This window comes from Nothobranchius furzeri, chromosome 16, assembly GCF_043380555.1.
Source record: "Nothobranchius furzeri strain GRZ-AD chromosome 16, NfurGRZ-RIMD1, whole genome shotgun sequence".
Lineage (NCBI taxonomy): Eukaryota > Metazoa > Chordata > Actinopteri > Cyprinodontiformes > Nothobranchiidae > Nothobranchius > Nothobranchius furzeri.
Window position 1 is genome coordinate 23,585,174 of NC_091756.1, and position 23,799 is coordinate 23,608,972.

General features: G+C 41.8%; 1 protein-coding gene across 4 annotated transcripts in view; it reads right to left on the minus strand.

Moving 5' to 3' along the window:
- spata20 (spermatogenesis associated 20) overlaps window positions 1-23,799 on the minus strand; it is a 102,043-nt gene that overhangs the window by 38,771 nt on the left and 39,473 nt on the right. For all 4 annotated transcript variants that reach the window (XR_008565506.2, XM_015963729.3, XM_015963727.3 and 1 more), the window contains 2 exons: window positions 16,172-16,380; window positions 1,849-2,048 (listed from right to left, as the gene is read on the minus strand). Coding sequence is in view for 3 of the 4 variants with exons in the window: in XM_015963729.3 (XP_015819215.3) it covers window positions 1,849-2,048; window positions 16,172-16,380 (409 nt within the window). In the remaining variant the exon portion in view is untranslated. The remainder of the gene's footprint in view (window positions 1-1,848; window positions 2,049-16,171; window positions 16,381-23,799) is intronic.

Below are 23,799 nucleotides of genomic sequence, written 5' to 3' on the forward strand. Positions count from 1 at the left end.
AAGAAATAAAGAGCAAATTGCAGGTATTTTTTTTTTCTATTTCATATAAAGTGCTGTCCAAAAATACTATTTCAAATGCTTATTGTGGATATTTTGATTTAAAGTACATAATGACAAGAGTTTTCTAGTAAAAAGTGTCCTTTCTGAGCACAGCTTCTTAAAAGGCTAAATCTGAACCTCTGATGTAACCAAAGGGAGTCAGAAGCTAGGCACTGCCTCAGCGCAGTGTGGAGAGTGGCTAGTTTTAGGGTAGAGGTCGTGTTATCGAGTCAGTGTGTGTGTTTACTAGTTATGGGTTGTGTTCATGTTGATAAACTGGAGTGTGTGAAGGCTGTACCAACTCCAGCTTGTCCGGCCATCGAGTCCCGGGTTTCCAGATGAGAGAAACAGCGCCTCTATCTCCGTGCCTGAGGACGTTTCTGCAGCTGAAAAGACTGTATTTCTGTAGCCCACATCGGTCTTCACCGGGACAGGGAGGTCCACGCTGGGCTCCAGAGACCCGTGGAGGGGTTTAAAAAATTAAATGCGCAGTTCTTGAACTCAGATCATCATCAGAACCAGGTCAGAACCAACCACCAGAAGAGACATGCGGCTCAGCGGGCCAGTTGGTTGCCGGATCAGAACCGGACCAGAACAGTTGCCTGGACCACCAGGAGAAGATGCGCTGCTTTTAAAAATACCAGGTGGGCAGGCTCGCTGGTGCTTGGGTCGGATCCAGCTCACTGAAGCCCGCATGAGCTCCAAAACCGGATCACAGGCGCCTCTCTCCCTCTCTCTAAGCGCTAAACTACATTATGTGAATGGATATTAACGAGTATGAGACCGCTGACAGACGCTCATTAGTATTAATATGATATTAACTGAGCGATACAATTTAAACTGTCTGGTACACGATTGTAATCTGTACTATATTGTGATGCTAGCACACGAGTTTAAGCTAGCATCGTTAACTCACCTGCTGCTCCCCCTCTGGTTGGTTTCTGCCCTCTGGGGCGTGCAGCAAACTCATAACTTTATGGCTTTGGTCAATCAGAAGTAGAATTCTAAACATTTAAAGTTTCCTCTGTGTCAGAGCCGCAGTAGAGTCCATATTTTTCTCTGGATTAAGCTAACAGGACTCCCTCAGCTTGGTTTGGCCAAAAAAAAAAAATCTCACAAAATGACTCTAAAAGCCTAAATAATTTATGTTAGTGTAAAAAAAATTTTTTTTAACGAGTTTCTATTATGTTTCTTTAAACATTGGTTCATGGGAGTCTCTAACCTGCAATTTGCTTTTTAACGTGATAAAGACAACAGCTCAATCCTGCCTAGCTTTAACGAAACTGTTGACTGATGATGATGTCATTGGACACTTTAAGCCTTCTTTTACCAAATGAGAAAATACCACCGCTATTATGCTTGTACAAACAAAAATGAGTTGTTTGTTGTGTAAACAGTTCCTTCCTCACCCCCGTACTCTGGTGCTGCTTATTGTTTTTGTTCGTCAGTAAAGGCTGTGCCTATTATGCTCACGGCGTTTGTCATGCAAGCAGAAACGCTGGCTTCTTTCAGTAGGCGGACATGAAAATGAGTTCCGGCAAACACTCACGTAAACAAACCCACTGGCCGAGCTAAGCTGTCTGTTAGGCCTCACGGCAGACAGATTCAAAACAGATGTGTTTAGAACTGCTCAGTGGCAACTCTGTCAATGTTAACAGCTGAGTTCAGCTGGGATGTTAAATGTGACCCAATGTGAGCTGGCTCTGACATAATGAGCAGTGTTTCATTCATTTAAACCACTTTTTGTAAAGCTCTCAGTATTTTATCCAAAAGACCAGCTAAAACTGAGCCTGAGAATGGTGAGTTTACCTGTTTAAGTGTGTAGTGTTGGGCCATGAGGGCCCGAACCATTTCAGGCAGGGCTATGGGGACCCTGGCGAGTCGATCCGAAAATGCCGTCAGAAGCTGCTGGGACTTCTGGAGCCACTCCTGGTTTCCAGTGTAGTGGGACAGACGGAGAAGGTTGGATGCTGACACAGAGTTTGCACTGGGCTCCGCTCCATCCTGATCTGTGACACAAAGATACACACAACAGTCCCAGTCGTAAATACGTTTAACACCCAAACACAAATCCAGTTTACTAAAATGGCACTTTTAAAGGGGCAGTAGAATCTAAAGCCACTTATTCTCTTTCTCTTTAAATAATTACAGCTTGGGGGGGGGGGGGGGGGGGTCAACTAAACCAAAAAGTCAGAGCTGTGTCCGACCTGCTTTCTATGAAAATGAGTCACCTTGAAAAGGTGAGAGAGAAACAGTTTGTTCAGAGAAAAGCAGTTTTTTTACATAATAAGCAAGTCAAACCTCCTTACATCTGCATGTTCCAACCCACTTCAGCACAGCAATGCATAGACGCTGGTCACGATAACGCTGACCACAGAACAGCACCAGGCCGAGCTACTGCTAACGTCCTTGTTGCACGACAGGAAAACAACAAAGAAGAATATTGGAGCACTGCTCCCATTCCATTATGCACTGGAAATATCCAGACAATAAATGGATGCTAGATAGATCAGTAGCTTGTGGTCCAGTCCAGTCAAGTCCCCTTCCCAGTTCGTCCCCAAACCCCTGCTCAACAACTCACTGAATTCATTTAGCCAGATACTCTTGTTATCGTTGTCCCGCATGACTGAGGACATGGGTCTGCCTGGCATTGACTTCCTCCTTAAAAAAATAAAAAACTATTGAATCTGTTCTGGACAAAAATGGTGGAACCCTTACATGAATATTTGTTGTTCAGTCTTTTGACGTAATAAAGTGATTTCTGTAACTAAGATTTCTCCCATGCCTGCTGGTCTTCTGGCCTACTCACGGCCTACTGCTTCAGAATAATATAGTGTTTGATTATGTTCTTTACTCGGTGTTGGAGAACCCGTGGCTTGAGATAGAAGCCGTGTTTCCGCTAAAGGAGTTGCATGAAATATCTGGAATGGGGGAAAAATAACCTGGAGATACGATGGCTCAGTCCTTTCAGCTGCTGTGTCTCCATGCAAATGTTGACCTTTCAGGACACAGCATGTTTTGTAGTTTAGAAATTGATTTTAAAGCTGCATGGACACTGGTTTGTTTTGGGTGATGTCTGTCGATCTCTTTTCCTACTGAGTTACAACTAATCAGCATGAGTTATCCAAAGGTTCTGCTCAGCGAGTGGACCGGCTTTTCCAAGTACCTACCCCAACTCAGGTATTCCATTGGTTCCTATAAATGGCCCGGAAAATGGTCCTTTAAATCAGCCCACTGAATAGGAGACGTGCAATTTGTGAAGTTCTGGTGAAATGACCCTGAAGTTCCAATAGTGGAAACAAGCCTACGGTGTTTCTCAATGCCAAGGAACCTCACCTTGATGTCTTGGCCCCTCCCCAGTTGCCTAGGAGATACATCATCAGTAGCCACCAGGGCGTGTTCCAATGTTCTACCGAGGCGTATGTTCTCCGTTTGTTAGCCGTTTAGCTAGCTGAGCAAGAATACACAGGAGGTGTCTTGTAGCCTAGCCTTGGTCAAAAATTGCCCAGAATACACCACAGTATGTTCAAAAGGATGGCTGATCAGAAGCCAGCAGCTACTTCAGGGGCAAATTTCAAGTTTAAAATTAAGTCAGCTAATTTAAAATGTTTTTTTAGATCCAAAGAAGTTATCTATGGTTGGTTAGTTGCTTAGTAGTTGCAGCTTCGGTGGCTAGCGGGTAGTAACTCACTTATATTTTTTATTTAACTAATATATACACAATATAAAAAGCAAAAGGTTTGTTATATATTTATATTGAAACTAATACGTATAAAATATAACATTGTTTCCTGTGTCACGTGACATTACCTGACAGCTGTGGAAGCTGCAGTCACGTGATACAAGTCTGTTCCATTTAACCATTTCTTTGACCAAGGAAGGACAGTGTCCTCGTAAGCAAGGCACCTGGCCTCGCAAGACATCGCCTCGCAAGGCCAGGTGCCTTGGCATTGAGAAACACCCCTAGACTAAGCTCTTGGACATTGGGCAGGACTTCTAGCTCCAGAATACTTCAATAGCCTTCACATTTCATTGAGCCCTGAACAATTTCTAAGCGAGACTCAGCAAAGCAGGCCCAGAGCTGCAGAACAATGAACTAAAAAGATTTGTCAAAAATCTCCAGTTTTGTCATAACTGTAAAAAGAACATTTTCCCAGAAGCTTTGTAGGTTGTCAACATGGACTTTGGTGAAGTCCAGTCGAGCTTTATGTATGATTAAAAAGTGTTGTCCTTCTCAGGTCCAACCCACATTAGCTCAAACAGCGGATGGTTTATTTGACACTGATGAATTTTGTCCTAGAACTTTACATTTTTGTAGGTTTTTCTGGACTCTTTTGTTATCATTCATTTTGTTCATATCTTCAGTTTGTCATCAGTTGTCCATGGAGGTTGTCTACAGTCCTATTGATCGTAAACTTCTGAAAAATAGTTCACCTTTATTCACAGGAGTAATAAGCAGCTTAGTTAATGTCTTCTAACCTTTACCTGCTTTGTGATGGTCTTATAGCCTTTATCTCCTTAGACAAGCTCTTCCTAATTTTACCTTCTTGGTGATGGTCCTCTACTCTTTACCTGCTCAGAGACTATCTTGTAGCCTTGACCTGCTTGGGGATGGTCTTCTAGCCTTTACCTTCTTGCAGAAAATCTTCAAATATTTACTGTTTTTCACGCAGATCAGTGACTGTGCTATCTTTTCTTGGGTTACCACCATTTTTGTCCAGGCCAGTTGCATTGTTTATTTTGTTTTTTCTCTAATATTATTTTTCAAAAGCAATGCATGGGTTTTGTTTGTTAATTTCCAGTTAGTTTAATTAATAATACTTTTATCAATGACCACCGTCATTTTAATGCATGCTCATAGTTCCTACTTGTCTGGGTGATTTTATAGGCACACTAGAATAAAATATGACAGAGTTGAGAAAAAGCTATTTGATTTGTTCTTTATGTGAACAACATACATTTGTTAAAGTTTAATTCTCGGTACGTTTTTTTTTTTCTTACAACACAATAAAACCTAGAACAGTAAATCTCACATTAGAGAGGGTCAAGAGTCTCACTAAAAAAAAACAAAATACAGGTTAGGCTACGGGAGGTCTTTGGTAATAATTTAGGACAGTTTATGTCTTCTTTTGAAAGAAGATGCAGAATGTATCTCCTTTAACGTTAGTTGCGTTTTCCCTCCTCCAGCACACAAACATCTCAGAGTTGAAGTGTGGTGTGATGTTCTGGCCTAGAGGGATGACCTCATCACTTAGCCCTGTTAAGCGATTGGTCCTTATCTTTTATCGGTGTCCTGTGAGAGCCTGGGGTAATCTTCAAATGACCTGTGACCTCTCTACACTTCTGCTTCTCAGCAACGTCTCAATGGTTCCGTTTCTGAGAAGACTTAAAAATCTAACCACCATTCTTGGTCAAAAACTAAAAATAGCAATGATAACCCAACAACACTGTTCCCATAAAGCAACATACGCTGTTCTGCACAGCACACACATTCATAAAAGCACAAACTAACAATCACAAAAGGACATGTGAACATCTGCGTTGGTAGGAATCATTGAAATAATTAGCTTCTACCCAGCAGCATGTTTCAGCTCTGCATGAGCCCTCCTATGGCGAGCACACTTTACCGTACACATACACACACTTAGAAGTGTGTTGCTGCCCACATGTCACGTTCCTCCTCTTAAAGCGCTCAGTGGAAGGAGGTTACATACTCACATCTGTAACGGAGAGACTGCCAACACACACAAGCAGAAAGTACAGCAATTGCACTTTCACTGTTATTTTTTAAAACTCATTTTGATGCATCTTTGTTTTGTACTACAAATATGAGTTCATCTCCAGCTTTGACCCGGTTAAATAAAACATATGTAAGAGACGCAGGGCAGAAACTGTGGGGTTTTAACCTTCCTCCTCTCCTACAAACACACACAGGGGAGTGAGTGTGTCAGGGCTGTGAGATGCAGAGTGGCAGCACGATGGGGTAATCTGTCTCATACTGACAGGCAACACTGCTGGGACAGGCGTCCACGCCGCTGTGGCCAGAGCGTCACTAATGGGCTTCAACCCTTCACGGCACAGCCACCATAGCAGCACCGTCGACCCCTTCCAAGGAAAAGCCTCTCACATGTCAACTCCGACAAACACAAACCGACAAGGGGATGACCAGTTGCACATGTGAACACAAGTTCACATGTATACACGGCCATCATCATTCATCTGTAAGCTGCTATTAGCAGGAACAACTCACCTTTCTGTGGTATCACAAGTCTGTCTGAGCTGCTTAGACTGAACTATCATTCTACATTATTTACCGTATTTTCCGGACTATAAGTCGCACAGTATATAGTCGCATGGTTTCATAGTCTGGCTGGTCCTGCGACTTATAATCCGTTGCGACTCATGTACCAAATTATGTAAACCGCACTGCTGCGGACCGGCTCTGGACCAGGAATAAGCTCCTCTGCCCCACCATCACCTGCTGCAGCCTGTGGCGAGCTGCTGCGGGCTGGCTCCAACCCAGGAATGAGCTCCCCTGTCCTGCTGGGAGGGTTTGAAACACCGCCATCCTCTGCTGGAGACTGTGGTGCGCTGCTGCGCCCGCGGTGTTTATTCTGTTATTGTTACCGGTACTTGTCTTGCAATGTGAAATGCTTGGTCTCAGATTTTGTAAGAAAAATAATAAAGTTTCCCCCCAAAATGCGACTTATAGTCCAATACGACTTATATGTGCTTTTTTCTTCTTCATTATACATTTTATGGCTGGTGCGACTTATACTCCGGAGCGACATATACTCTGGAAAATACAGTAGTTGGAAATATTAGCTTATTTGTTTTCTTCAAAGGGTTAAATAATATGGAGGCCTGAACTTTACTAAATATAACACAACTTCACAACATTTCAGTAAGAGAACTTGGGTAAATACAAATTGCAGCTTTAATTGATGATTCATTTATTAAAGGAATGGTTGCAGTAGGAATGAATGCCTTGTAAGTCATTCTCGGGGGTAAAATATACTGGTGTACCATTTTTTGGACCTAAAAGCTGCCCACATCACAGCTGAAATTCAGACGACAGGATTTGCAAATGATTTCCTGATATCTGGACATCTTGCCCTGGATTTGAGAACAGCAACGTGACTCTACCACTGACTTGCAACAAAGATGTTTTATCTCTACAAATAACACAAGTCGGGAAGAGCTTCTGCCATGTGGTGAAGTTGCTAATGCTAACATTTAGCTTAGCAAAGTTGTCTGCTGCCGTCTCCCGGACGTTAAAGCAACAGCCTTTCTTGTTGTCAAGACCAGTGAGTCCATGAATGCTAATTCACAGTGTGACATAGATCTGTCTGGCTTTTCAAATCCTAGCATGTCACCATCTATTTTCTATCCGAAGTTAATAGAATAGAATAGAATAGAATAGACTTTATTGATCCCACAGTGAGGAAATTCACTTGTTACAGCAGCACAGAGAGGGGATTTTACAATACCTCCCATCTAATGCAAATAATGTTCTTTTATGAATTGGCTGATGTATGGGGAGTAGTTTTTGCCGTGTGGCCTTATACCACCACCACATGTGGAGTCTCTCAGGTTATAAAATCATCTGATAATTGTAAAATCTTGCAGTGTGAACCAGGCCTAGTTTAACTAGTTGTTGTTTTTAACAGCTATCTGTTCATGGCTGAGGTTCTCCGTAAAAAAATAAGAATTCTATAGTGGCTCAACAAGAAGAATCAGGAGACTTAAACTTAGTAGATTGGAATGTTTATTATGTGAAGTGCCTTGAGACGACTCTTGTCGTGATTTGGCGCTATATAAATAAACTTGAATTGAATTGAATAGATACATTAAGTCTTCCTAAGCTAATGGTCCTACTAAAAGAATTTGGCAAACTATCCGGCTACAGAGTCAACATTCAGAAAAGTGAGCTGATGCCTGTTGGCACTAGTAATGATGATACTTAAATTCAATCTCCTTTAAAATCAGCCCCAAAAAATTCAAATATCTCGGAATATGGGTCACAGATAAGCATAAAGATCTTTATGCTGCTAACTACCAGTCCCTGTTATCAAACTTAAATAAGGATATCGAACGATGGGATCCCTTGCCTCTATCTCTGGGGGGAAGAATTAATACGGTAAAAATGAATACGCTGCCCAAGTTTTTATATATATTTCGGTGCCTTCCCATCTTTTTAACAAAGTCTTTCTTTACAAAATTAAATAAGAAGATATCAAATTACATTTGGAACAAAAAAAAAACACCCCGGATAAAAAGAAGTGTACTTCAGAGACCTCGCTAAATGGGAGGAATGGCACTCCCTAACTTTTTGTATTACTACTGGGCGGTTAACATTCGCTATATTGGATGGATAACAATAATGATAACACTGACACTGAATGGCTAAATCTGGAGAGGGCATTTGTAAATTCCACTTCTTTGAAAGCCTTACTGTATTCTAAGTTGCCATTTCCGCAGCCCATTTCTAATTTTACCTCTAACCCTGTGGTTTTACATTCAATCAAGATCTGGAACCAATTTAGAAGATCCTTTGCACTTACAGATCTCTCCCAGGCTGCCCCAGTTGCACTGACTCATTTGTTTGTCCCATAATTAACAGATGGGGTTTTCGATATGTGGTCCAGTAGAGGTATGGTATCACTGTTAGATCTATATTTTGGCGGCAGCTTTGCCTGCTTTGACCAGTTGGTACAAAAATATCATATTCCCAAATCACATTTCTATCGATACCTGCAACTTCGGAATTTTGTATTCTCGAACTGTATATTGTATCCTAAAGAAAAGCACAGCCTGTCCAGATGTGTTTTCTTCTTTAAACTAAGAACTGTGAAACGGGAGATTTTCGTCGTTTAACAACCAGACGACGTCCTTTCAAAATAAGAGCACCTGCTGACGCCGACGAACGGTACCGGGGTCGACCCTCCAGACGGGCTTTGAAACGTTGTGATCGCTGCACCGACAGCTCCATCGTACATCCGAGGTCTCCAGACCTGGTAATTCCTGATCTACCTGGGAGACCCCCCACTGGGTACGTACACGGCAAAATAGCAGCTCATGTCATCACTTTATAAGCCTCGTGATATCTAGTCATAACAAAGACGACCAGATTCGATTACGTCAGCCTAGAGAGTCTGAACCAGACACACACACACACACACACACACACACACACACACACACACACACACGCACCAACACAACATCCGAATCCATTCTCATCCATCACAAAGTAGTCCTGGTAGATTGTTTAGAATTTATAATTCAGAAATTAAAGATTCTCAAACGATCCCATCTCTCTCTTTTCTTGTCTCAAAGTCAATAAAGAGTGTTTAATTAAACTCCCTGATGATAAAAACAGCCTATTCTTCTGTTTATAAAAAGTGAACTACTAACAGTGTATTAAAATACAACTTTAGATAGTTACATCACTTTGATTCCGTTACAATATGGTCTCCCTTACGTCCTCCAACATGCCTGTTGGATTCGACTTTTGACTGCAAACTAGTCAGAAAGCGAACTATTAGCAAGATATATGAAATACTATATTCTCATGAATAGAAATCTTTGGAACTTCTCAAAAATAAATGGGAGACAGATTTAAATGAGTAAACCACAGATGACATTTGGCACAAAATCATACAGGGATTTTTTTCATCTTCCATTTGTCTAAGACATGCTGTCATTCAATTTAAAATTGTGCACTGTTTGCACTGGTCTAAAATTAAACTCTCTAAGATCAGTGCTGAGGTAGAGCCCACGTGTGACAGATGCAGGCACGATCAACCACTCTCCTACATATGTTCTGGACTTGTCCAAAGCTTGGTGCTTTCTGGCAGTCCATTTTTGAGACCTTTTCTAAGATCTTTGCAAAAAGGCTTGCACCATGTGCATTCATTGCACTTTTTGGAGTAACTCAGACTCACACCTAGAGGTGTCGGAAAGAATAATGGTAGCTTTCTGCTCTCTCCTAGCTAGGAGACTGATTTTATTGAAAAGGAAAGACGCAGCACCTCCAACATATAGTCATTGGGTTAGGGAAAGTATGTATCATATCAAGTTGGAGAAGATCAGATACACAATTAGGGGTCAACTAGAACATTTTATACCATTTGGCAGCCTTTCCTTATGTTCGTAGAAGATATGGAGGCAGACAATATAGCAATGTGAACCCCTGATGTTGCCCTCATTCATCTTCACTATTGTATTTTATTTATTTATGTTTGGGGTATTTTTTTATTTTATTATTTTTTTTAATCTGGCTATATGAGCTCTGTATATCGAACTAGATATTTGGTACTGTGATTACACTTGTCTGGTATTTGTGGGGGGTGGATTGGATTTAGTTCTGTTAGACTTGTGTTATACTGTAAAATATAACTTGTAAAATGAAATAACAATACCTTGATCAAAAAAAAACTTAGTACAGTCATAACATCTCCTTATGTCCCATTTCTAAGAGCAGCATGTGAACCTTATCTTGTGTTATTATGTGCTTTTACCTGCTTGAACTAAAATATGCTAAAAAATAAACAAAGAGGTGCAATAGAGACAGGACAGGACGAGACAGCTGCAGAGACAGGAAGTGGGTTTCAGCCTCTCACTGTCCCATGTTGTGCTGTTCCAATCTGTCAGAAGCAGATGGACTGAGAGGCGGGATGGAGGCGTGTTTGACAGGTCTGGTGATCAAAGCAGCTCTGGAATCAGGCATCAGTCTCAAAATGCTCTCACTGTGGAGAGGCATGGCTTGAGTGACGGTTTTAGAGCTCTGAGAGTTGATGGTGAAGGTCATTATTTCTCCATTCCTTTCTCTTATCTTCCATCCACTCAACCATCGGCCCAGCTATCTACCCTCAACTCCTCTCAGGAGGTTTGACTGCAGCAAATAAATTACAGTGGCAGGAATATTACAGCAGAAGCTTCTGTCTTGGGAAACTCTGAATAAGTGGAGGGTCCAAAGGACAGATTAATAAATGAGTAGGTTGACTGAATACAACCATTCGTTAACTTCTCTTGTGCTCAAATAGCACATGATCATTACCATTACTGTTTGCTTGAACTGTTGTGGTAAAATAGACAAGACAGCTTTATTGATATAGAACATGTCCGACACAAAGGCAACTCAATGTGTTTTACAGCAGGCACTGAAGTTGGCAAACCTTCTACAGCTTAGGGCCTAAACTTGATATTTATTCATCAGTCAACTTAAACTCACCCAAACCACAGAGGTATTCCGCTAGTGCTTTTAATTCCTCACGTCAACCAATCCCTGCATTTATGAAGCTACTAGCCATCTAGCAGCTTTCAAGTTACTTCCCCAAGACGCTCAGATCACACTGGTGTAATAAAGAACAGTACTGTTGTGGGTTGGAGCAGCGTTTTCTGCTATGCCAGCTCTACCTTACACACACACACACGCACACGCACACACACACACACACACACACACACACACACACACACACACACACACACACACACACGCACAAATCCCCCAAGTTTTTGCATATGTGGTTAGACTCAAGGAGTCAATGGAAACCGTAACAGTTAAATCTGTCTGTCAGCTCTATAAGTCATGAACAAATGGACAAATTTTAATGAAACAGCCAAAAAATAATTGGTGGTTTGTGATCTCGCTATCCTATTTAATGGTTTTCAGTTGTTTTCCTCTTAAAGGAGTCATCACCTGTTACTACTGTGGAAAGTAACATCATATTACAGTCTTTTAGGCTATAAAAAATCTTTTTTTTTTGGAAAAATAAATAAAAAGGTGCTTTTCTGACCCTTTTTTGTAAAGGACATGTTTTCTCACGAGAGCACATGCAATATTTCGGCTATTCCGGATGCAATACCGTACGATGTCCAAGGAAGATCCCGTCTTTCTCGCCTCTGATTGGCTAAAAGGGCTCTACTACGATTGATTATTTGATTTAGCAGCAAACCGGCATTTTCCCTTGCTAAGTGTTGACTGTTCTCCTGCCATCGCCACCAACAGAAAGCTGTTTTGGGGAGCTTTGTAATGTAACTGTGAAGTTAGCGCAGCTGGGGCACCTCCAGAAAATTTTAATAGGGGTGGCCAGATGGGGCCAAAGACATTTTTGGGGTGGCACACCAAATTGGTCCTTGTGGTTACTCTGGGAGAGTTCAGCCTGTGGTGATGTAATGCATTGCTCCTTTATTGGTTTTAATAAAAAAAATACTACGTATCCAAACCATTTAGCTTAAATTTTGAAAAGACAAACATTTCAGAAACATACATATGTCATGAGCCGGGTGAGTACTCCTCTCAGTATTCCACCTTTGAGCTGTGTGTTGCAGGAGAGGGAGGTTCCCAGCTGCACCTGATTTGCAATCAGCGCCGGGCCCGGCTACAGCTTGGTAGTTTCCTGCCCTCCTAGTGTTACTTGGATGTTGTACTCTCGTGTTTCTTGGACTTCTGTAAATTTTTGGACCTTTTCTGATTACCTGCCTCCAGGTTTTTGGAACGTCTCTGGATTCAGCGACTCCTCAGGATTACTCACCCTTGCCCCCATAGGACTTCTGGACGCAGCTCTGAACCGTTCTGCATTCCTCCTAACCGACCCGCTCTCCTGCCCTCCTCACGCTCCCTCTACTGGATCCTCTCAATTGGATACACCCCGGCTCTCACCTGCCCTCCCTCATTCCTGTGATTTCCCAACTCCAAGTATTTTCTCTGCACCAACCAAGTTAAGACTTACATCCCTGGACTCACCTGTATCTGCTCTCCCCTCCTCAGACGCTGCGCTCCCGTTTCTAGATCTCCACTGGACTTACCGGTGCACCTTCTGTTCCCGTTTACAATAAATATTGTTTTTATTTTTTTACAATTGTTCTGTGAGTTGTTGTGATTCTGCATGTCTTGGGTTAGACGTATTCCCCAAACCATGTCAACATTTCATTTATTTAAAATGTTATTTCAAATTTTATTTAAAAATTTATTTTTTTATTTTAATTCATCTGTTGCAGTGTGCACAAATACTATGGAGGTAAACATTTTTTTAAACGGAGAGCAGCAGAAACATATATACACATTTTTATTCTGATTATTTCTTCACGTATTAATTGTATTATTTTTATTTAGTTTTACAATTATGTCTTGAATAAATAAGATCAATTTATAGTTTGAGTGAACATTAATATGATTTAACACTGGCTTTTGCTGGGGGGCCAGCAATTTTTCAGGGGTGGCCATGTCCACCCCTGGTAACCCCTTGGAGGCACCACTGTAGCGCGGCGTGAAAGACAGGACCTTCCTTGGACATACAACGATTCCAAATGATGCGTCCCGTCATGGTTGAAAAATAGTTCCAAAATGAAATTTGAACCGACGTCTTCTCTGGCTGTGAATTCAATGTCTTTCGGTGTGTCTCAACTTGGGCGTTTATAAAACAAATGTGGGCGTCTTATTACTGTGAAAAAGTATAATGGACAAAAACTCCAAATAACCACCTGATATCCCAGCCAGGATTCAAACCCGGGTCCTCCGCGTGTAAGTGAGGTACCTTGTTAGTTGAGCTATCCCTTTGACACATTTTCATTGGAAATATTTCTGTCACTGAAAATGCATTTGGATGCTTGATGACAGCTGAAACAACGTTATGCCTAATTTTTACTTCTTCATCAGCTCCACGAGGAAGAGACACACATGTACGGACAGAGATGTTTTGCTGCCAGACTCCTCCATCTCCTGGGGAGTGTTGCCAAGCAATTCCCCGCCAGGACAGCAGAGGGCGTAGCGCTGTTCTGTAGTATCCTGTCATGTATCCGGTCCAAGATAGTGTGTTTGTATTGTGTTTTTTGTATAAGAGACTTTTTAACAGGGGCAACTTTGTCCCTCATTCTCCTCCACCTCTTCACACGCTCGCCAACTCTAAACCCATGTTTCCTGTCATTTTCGTCCACGAGTGAAACGCTTGCTGCGCATCTTTTCACTCCTCAAGTCATGAGTGAATAAAGCGTTGATATTTTTAGAGTTTTTCCGTGAGGTATTCTTCAAGCTTCTCTGTGTCTGCCGCTAGTTATCCTCGGCTCTCTTTATGTTTTTGCTTTTGTTTAGAAAAGAGAGCTCGACTCCGTCCGTTCCTTGCGAGGGCTCTCCAGCAGTCTTGCAAGGACGGATAATGGTGTTGCGCGTCTCCGTCCCGATACAGACGGAGAAGCATAAATTAGGCTTTAGTCTGATAAAATATTGATACTTCAAAATATTGACTATAATTACTATATTTTCAAAGACAACTAGTTCCAAAATGAAAGCTGAAACATCTTTTCTGGAAGTGGAGCAGTGCAGGCTATTGGGTCGTTGCTCTGCGCTGTCCATTTATGGTACTTTACATCCTGCCTTTGTGACAACACTAAGGCCAGAACTCAAGATATCATTTTGGAGTGCACGTGCTCGTGGGGTGCACGTGGGCTGGTTGAAGAAGCCTAGAGTAAAAAAAAAAACGATCCAATGTTAAACATTGACTTTCCAGCCAGTGAAACATCATTAGGAAGCCATAATTGTCCTACACCGTGACAATAATATACATTATATATTATATTATTTCAAGTGGAAAAGTGAACATTTCAGTTGATGACTCCTTAAATATGACAACCAAAAAAAAAAAAAAAGACGGAAGAAGACTTCCTTACATGTTAGTTTTCTTTTTTTAAATTCATTTTCAGTCCAGTCCCAGACCATTTTTATTAGTGTATTTTTTAAGTCACTAAACAGATTCAAAACTGATGCAAAAAGCCTCATAAATCATGGGACGGACCTCATAAAAAGCTTTCATCAGATCTCTTTGTTATAAAATGTACAATTAGTTGAGATTCTTTATTGCTTGTTTTACTTTGTTGAAAGATTTGCTGAAGTCACTGGTCAAATAAGTAATTTCTACAACAGAAGTATACGGTATAGGGCCAACTAAAGTGGTTCCCAACATTGGGATCTGGACTCCACTTTGGGTTGTGACACACTAACCCCTATTTCTGCAGCTCGGAATGGCAGTGAAACGGTTTACTCGTGAGCTTCAATGTGGTCAGTCCACTCTGGGAGAGTCCTGGCAACAAAACAGCTTCCTTGCTGTGCTCCTCACTGGACTCACAAGATCACAAAAATTGTTGAGACTTCAAAGGTCACGGTTCATTTATGCAATCTGCCAATCAACCAAAGTCAAAGCCATTAAAAACACACCACTGCAATTCTAGAATGATGCTGGGAGTAAATAAGCTGTTAGATGAAATATAAGCTACACACAGTATATATGAAATTGCATCGCTGAAGTACCTTTATTTTGAAAAATACAGAAAAATTTACACTGAAACTATGTGTGATTTCCTGTCTAGCCCTGTGTTGACTGCAGACGTTTACATGAAGCGGCTCGCTGCAAAAATAGAACCCGAAGCTACAGGGACGCGTCTGAAAATGTCTGCATCGCGGCTGGTTCGAGTCACCCCCATAGACTATAATAGATTCTATTTGAAGCAGTGACGTTCCACTGCCGTTCCATGTTGCTGATGAATCCAGTGTGAAATAGGGGTAAAGCTAGAGGTCTTGAGTTCCAGAAATCAAATACCCCCGAGAAATAAATGCTAACTCAATCTAAGTGATATAAAAGCCAAAGGTCACTGATAGATTTAGTTTGATGAGAAGAAACTGTTGTTTTGTTAGTATCCCTGCATTAACTCAGCTTTTCAGTTGTGTTTGTGTCTTTAACCAATTACATTAGGGGTCAATAATCTTTGCTATGGTTGTGTTTTGGGTCAAGAGCTGGAAAGTTTGAGAGCCACCGAACATGACCAACTCTCAGGTCTTGTGTCAGATCTAAGCTTGAATTTTTTATTATTAGTCTATTTTATAGAATAAAGACTTTGAGATGATGTTCATGTGTTGTAAATCGTATTTTTGGGATAAAACGTGTTCTCCCACTCATCCGGTTTCTTCAGGTGTTATTGAAATGCTAATTATACTGCAAACTAGATTGAGTTACTGGGTAATGGTTATTTGGGAATCGTTCTCTTTGTTTGAAATAAACTCTCAAACTTATTTTTACACAGAGGTCAAATATGTAACTATGTGTAGGTGCATGTGAAAATATCTAATCCTCACCCTCTTTCAGCTGCAGCAGAATGGTGCTGTCACTGGGATCACTGCAGAAGTAGCCTCCACCCTGGTCATCCCAAAACAACAAGTCCTGCCTGAGCTGCAGCTCCTCAGCCCATTGCAACCACTCTGTTTGAAACGTGGCCTCATAGAGGTCCAGCAAGCCACAGATAATGAAGGCATAATCATCCAGGAAGCCAGAGATGGAAGGAGACCTGGACAACAAAGAGAAGAGGAAGAATCCTAAGAATTTATCGAAGGGACAGTTTGGGAAGCATTGAGATGGGTTGCTGTGGCTAAACTTGTTTAGCATCTTAATATTTCTCCAGTTGTCTTGCAGAGGAAATGACTGTTCATACTGCCTGTTAGTGTGCTCCAGGGCAGCTTTGGCTATGATTTAGTTCATCACCATGGTGTGTGTGAATGACTGATTGTAGCGTAAAGTGCTTTGGAGTCCTCTGACGCAGGCAGGTGTTGTACAAGTGCAGGTAATTTATTGTTATCAATCCACCCTGGAAAAATGGCTCATATCAGTCATCAATTGCCCAAATTAGATATTTATACATTAATATCCATGATGAGTGCATGTACACATCTGACTCCAACTCTGCCTTTCTCCTCATCTTTGGTAAGTGTCCTACTGAATAAAGCTTAAATTGTTGTACAGAACTTGCGCCAACAGGATTGTCTCTTCAATCTGAGAGTGTATAATTCCACAGATTGAAGCCTTCTCCTTGGATTTACCTCTTATAACTGATGGGTGGAATGGCTGTCAACCACTGCTCACTGACTGGCAGGTCAGTAGTGAGAGCAAAGTAGGTATTAGTAGTGCTTGGTATTACTGGACTGTGACCATGAGGGTTTTGTCTGGTCAAGCAGACCTGTTTTCGTTATGCGTTTGTTGTATTGACAAAAAAGATTGGACTGATTTCATTGGGGATGCCCAGAGTGGAGTTTTGAAATTATTTAGCTTTCTTTACATAATATCCAGTAAACGGGATTGAATCGAATGGTTTGATTGTTGAGTGACATCTGCATTGTATTCTTCTCAATTTTACTAAAACCTTAAGACAAATTAACATGAAAGTTATTTCTTCCTGAAAATGTGTCAAACATTCGTGACTATTGAATTACTGAATTTATTCAAATCCTTTATTGTCATCATACAATGCATGACAAGATTATGACAGCTTCCATTAGTACAGTGCTAAAACAATATCAGCACCTCTAAAGACAGCTTCAATAAGAAAAACAGTAAAACATTCAAAAGTCCAACTAAGAGCTCCATGACTACTAAAAACAGCTACAATAACATATACCAATGCTACAGTGCTACAATAATTGTTGTCCACTTCAAGTTCACTCGCTCCAACTGGAACATTGGACCAGCTCTATACCCTTAGGGGGATCCTGGAGGGTGCGTCGTAATTTTCCCAACCAGTCTAAATGTGTTTCGTGGATTTGGAGAAGGCATTTGACCGCATCCCTCGGGGGGCCCTGTGGGGGATACTCTGGGAGTATGGGGTACCAGGCCCTCTGATGTGGGCTGTTAGGTCCCTGTATGACCGGTGTCAGAGCTTGGCCTGCATTGCCGGCAGTAAGTCGGGCTCGTTCCAGTGAGAGTTGGACTCCGCCAAGGCTGCCCTTTGTCACCAATTCTGTTCATAACCTTTATGGACAGGATTTCTAAGCGCAGCCAAGGTGTGGCGGGCATCCATTTTGGTGGCCTGAGGATCAGGTCTCTGCTTTTAGCAGATGATGTGGTCCTGTTGGCTTCATCAGAACGTGATCTTCAGCTTTCGCTGGAGCGGTTCGCAGCCGAGTGTGAAGCAGCTGGGATGAGAATCAGCTCCTCTAAATCTGAGACCATGGTCTTGATTCGGAAAAGGACTAGAATACCTTCTCCAGGTCAGGGATGAGGTCCTGCCCCAAGTGGAGGAGTTTAAGTTTCTCAGGGTCTTGTTCACAAGTGAGGGAAAACTGGAGCGTGAGATCGATAGGCGGATTGACGCTGCATCTGCAGTGATGCGGGCATTGTACCGGTCTGTCGTGGTGAAGAGAGAGCTGAGTCAGAAGGCGAATCTCTCGATTTACCAGTCGATCTACGTTCCTACCCCCACCTATGGTCATGAGCGTTAACGAGATCGTGGATGCAAGCGGCCAAAATGAGTTTTCTTCAAAGAGTGGCTGGGCTCTCCCTTAGAGATAGGGTGAGAAGCTTGGTCATTCGGGAGGGGCTCGGAGTAGACCTGTTGCTCCTCCACATCAAGAGGAGCCAGTTGAGGTGGCTCGGGCATTTGGTCAGGATGCCACCTGGACGCCTTCCCGGATTAGGTTTTCCGTGCACGTCCTACCGGGAGGAGACCTAAAGGTAGACCCAGGACACGGTGGAGGAACTATGTTTCTCACCTGGCCAGGGAATGCCTTGGGATTCCCCAAGAGGCTGGGGAGAGGGAAGTCTGGGCCTCTCGCCTTAGGCTACTGCCCCCGCGACCCCACTCTGGATAAGCGGATGAAAATGGATGGATGGACTCGTACATCGGCAGCTAGAGGTAGTGGTGGCGGTGGTAGACTTGGTCAAGGAGAAGTCTGTACCCACAAAAATCATTCAACACTTGTTTGACGACACCCTGGATTTGGTTGCTGCCGCTGGCTTCCACTGGTCACCAACCGCTGCCCCCATCCACTGCTTGAACATTTAAACCATCCTCAGTTTTCTCACTGTTGGTGTTTTTGTTTTAAACTGGATGTTGTGGTGTCACATGACCTCACAAATTCACGTGACTTTACTACATCCAGTATATAGTGCAGTATCTTAAAAGAACACCAACACTGGTAACCTACACACATATAGCTCTTTTATTTTACAAATACCTAATATTAGGAATGTCCATTATTATGATCTACCATTAATATCAGCCTATATCGGAAATAAAATTTTATATTTATAATATCTGTATCAGTTTTCAGTCTTTTATGACACATCTTTAACATACAATACACATCAAACTCTTCAGCTACTTCTCCTCTCTCTCAAAATGTCAAAATATGACAGACGTGGGTACAGCTTTTGGGATATTTTGTTTATCGGCACATATTGTGTAGTAGAAATTTGCCCTGTGTAGAGATAAACGAATGAAACAAAAACAAGAATCTTTCATCTGAGGCTTGCTTTTCTTATCTGAAGATCTTTATAAATGTTTTATCAACATAACTGCAATATACAGACAAATAAATAAAGAAATTATTAACTAATACACACATCTCAGCATCACACTAAGGAAGAATGAGATTCAGCTGCTTTTCGAGAAAAAATAAAGATGGCACTTTTCCTATTACTAACTTAAATATAATTAGTTGTCATTTTGTACATAAAATGTTTAAAATTTAAAGCATGACAGAAGAAATTTGATGTTAGCAACCTAAAATGTTTTAGTTGTTCCTTTTTTATGAGGGGGGACAACCAGGCCCCCACAATGCGGGTGAAAAATTGAAGCAAAACCGGAAATGAAATAAATTGCAGTTCCACCCTCATCCACTGGGGGCTGGTGTCAGAAGCGAGCAAATCCTCATTGACTCCCATGTTAAAAATACCAATTTCACAGCAGAAATAAACATGTTTAAAGCCTGGTACCAAAACATGTTTTTGGTTTAAATGATCTAGTTTACACTCATGACAACTCTGAGGGGGGGTGAATTTTTTTCTCACTCTTCTGTTTAAGTGTATTAAAAGCCTAAAATTCTGTATAATTAATGAGCATCAGACCCACGTGACCACAGAGCTAGCTCCATGGAAAGGCCTCAGTCTGAGCCTCGGGCTCGCCTGAAAACTGTTCGGTCATTTTCAGTCTCTCAACTTACACCATTAGTTGTAGCGTTTGTGCGTTCTTTTTGGATATTATTTGTGCAATTGTTGGGCAAAATGACTTGTTGTGGCATTAATTGCACTAATAAGCTCCACTTCATTTTTTTCGGTAAGTAAAATTATATTTATGTATTTTAGGTCACTGCTGAGCTGAGCTTAGATTTTAACGTGTACTGTTTAACCATGAAATTTAAATGTAATAGGGTAAAACCCAGTGCATTTAACATAATGCTGCACTTTAGAAAATGGGTTGAAATATAACATGTTGGTGGAGCTGGGTTCCAACTATCGACTTGTGGAGCTCTCGGGAGACCGATGTTTTCCACCCGTTCTCCCCTCCCTACAGCTCGGCGCATCTCTGTCTGATTGCGGCTTCTGTGTGCTGCGCGGGCTGACGGCTTGTGGAGCTCTCGGAGACCTCTGTGTTCCACCCGGTTTTACCCAGCGGTCAGCCCGGAGTATCTCTGACTCAGAAGCTCTGGTGTTGTGCACATTTAACTCCGGTTGTAGCTAGGTTGCTACCTTCATTAGCTTAGCTCCCACCTCCGCGTTAGCTTTGGGTTAGCTTCAGGTTAGCTTGTAGCTAGTTCGACCGGGTGCCGTCAGTTGATCCCAGCCTTACAGCCCCACCCTCAGCTCCACCTCTCTTCCCTTTTATGGAATTGTCTGGGCTCGACGGAACCTGTGACACTGTCAAAATGGCGGTGGTGGCCACCTCCCATTTTTCTTCAAAAACGTGTTATTGGAGTCTATGGAAACCCATTGTCCAATATTTATATGTCGATGGGGACAAGGCATATATCTGTATCAAAAATTAGGTCAGACAATATTGGTTTATCGGATATTGGTAAAAATGCCAATATCAAGTCTCTCTACCAAATATGTTGACATGCATGGGCAAAATGATGTATTGACTTAAATTTCAGTGGCAGTAAATGCAGTATATCGCCCACCTCTAGTGCAGGGTGTGCAAGAGGGCCCTCAGCACCGAGTGGATGAGTAGCACTGACTACAGGTGATTTGTGAGAAACTCCTTAATCCAGGAGTACATGAGGGGGTCGAAATTCATCAGTCATATACAGCATGTGAGGGAGAATGGTGTTAGTAAGTGTCTGGATGCTCCAGAAGACTCTAACGTTCTTTGGAAGGTATGACTTCAGGTGTTGAACAAGCTTCTCAAAGCACGTCATCATCAATTTTTTTGGCACCGGGACTATTGTAGCTACCTTTAAACAGGACTGAACTACCACCTACCCAACCTTAACTCATCGTCTATAATCAGCATTTTCCATCCTCTCTCACAGTGGCACCCTGTAGGAGTGAGTGCAGGGGGATGAACGGTGACAGGTAGCCAGATAGTGCTGCATCTGGAGAGGCCAACAACTGAAAATTAAAGGGCCCTTTGGAAGAGATGAAGTATGAGATTGTGAGAGGTCATGGAGAGGTGAGGAGGTGTATCACAGTCTATCTACTCCAGACAGTCAATAGGGGTTTACTTCTCAGACGAGTCAAAAGGGGACAGGAAGATCACTTGGATTGGATGTGACCCGATCGATTTATTGTAAATACCAGAAGGCAGACTGGATTTATAATACAGTTTCACGATAAAAGCGAAAAAATACTACATTTTCCTCTATCCTACTTTTTAGATTATTTTCACTTTTTAGGTTCAATTACTGAAATAAATGAACTTTTGAGCCATATTCAATGTTTTTAAGTTTCACCTGAGTGTTATTTGATTTGTGTCCCTGTATGATGGCTATGATCATCGTTGTATGTACTGGGCAGTTCTACTGTGCAATGTAATTATGATTGTATAGAACAGTGGTACTCCAAGTGGGTTCCACAAGATTCCAAGGGGTCCACACAAGTTAGTCTGTGCTGAGGTTGTGAGGTTAGAAGGATTTTATTTGTAAAAATAACATTTATGAAATCCCAATAAGACCCCCTACCTACAGTATAATCAAAACTCTATATAAAAGTTAGAACTCTGTGTGTCCTTATAAAGTTTGTAAATGATCACATTTAAAGGCACACTTGGCAGTTTTGCTTGCTTTCAGCACCCCCTAGTGTCCGTTATTAAATCTCTGTGGTCAAACCAAAAATTAAATCACTTTGCTGTGCATTCGGCTTTTTAACCCCTTAGTCTAAAAGCTGAAATGTCCCCCAGTCTTCATTAGTGTATACAGGAGCAGTTCATGACTAAATCAAACAAACCAGCTGTGTTCATGATCTAAAACATGAAGAAAACCTGCTGGAAGCAGACTGCAGCACCAGGTATGTCAGCTCCAACAGTCCAAAAGAGCAGCCCGCCAGTCTGAAGTTGCTGTATTCTGGTCACAGGGGTGGTGGAGGTCTGAGTGACATTCCGTTAGCCCTGTACTGGGTCATTTTAGCACAAACTGGCTCAAGAAAATCATTTTAAAATATGAGAAGGTTGCACATTGGCTTTAACATGTGCATGCTTGTAGGAGTTGGGGTTGGGGGTCCTGGCTTGTCTTGGACATGGGCAAGGGCGTCCTAAAGGAAAAAGCTTGGGTTTAGAATATTTGTTACAAACAGCTTGTTTTGTTCACCTGATTCTTAGACAAAGGCAGTATCTCTCTCTGAGTCTTTTCATTTCAGCATCAGTTAAGGAATTGCACTCTGGAACAGTTTACAGAATCTAATTTGCCACTGATTTAAACCACTTTGTTTATGACCTCCGGCATAAGACTGCAACATGAAACGTGAAGCTTTTCTCAAAGAGGCTTTTTTAGGTTTTGCTCTTTATGTTCTGTGGCTTTAAGTGAAAGCTGTGGGAATGTGTTAGAAGTAAACTCCAGTTATGGATAAGAAGGGCTTGGGCGTTAGTCACTGTATAAAAGCAGCTTCTGTTGTCTTTTACATAATTGACTCAGACTTGACCCTGAATGGCCTGAGTGACCTTGGCAGTCTGACCCTCAGTTGCTAAAACTGACTTTGGGAACATCACTTTTGTTCATGACCTTCTCTGGATTTCCCTCCTTGTGTGCAGTCTCAACAACATGTGTCCAGTCAGCAGACTTCTTCCTGACTGTGTAGCCCACTGATCGTTGGCTTGGGACAGCTTTGCAAGTGTTTGGGTTGATTAGCTGATTAGGATGTGACACAATGAGTTTACAATATTTGACTTTTTACCAATATCCAAACTTTCTGAGATGCCGAATTTAGAGTTTTCTCGTCTCTAGCCATTACTATTACAGGCTTGGAATATTTCACTCTGTGAAATCAATCTATATAATACATGAGTGTCCCTATTCTAGATACCCCCATCCCTTTGGGAGTACACAATACAGCCTTGTGTCACACAAGGACAAGTCATTTAGCCGAGGTGGCTCCATCAAAGGGATGACAGCCTGAGCCGAAATCTCAAGAGGACTCCACCAACACACAAACACAAAAACGTACAAACCCTTAGAAAAGCTCAGCGGCCTTTTCATTCACAGCTTTGATAGTGCGTGTTAAGTGAGCCATTCCCCTGACAGCAAGGATAAAATGCTTAGTCAGCTTATTGTTATCATAGCCCTGGAAAAATGCATTGGAATAACAGCTCAATTCATCCTCCTGGATTAATTTGCTACTTAACATTGTTCTCATTCAGAGGAAAATGTGAGGACATCTAGTTAATATAAGCACAATGGCTCCAAGCAAATCCACAATCACCAAATCATCTACAGACACGACCACTAATGGCCAAGTACATGTTGTTGTATACTGTAGAAAACAGGGTACCGATAGCTGAAAACAT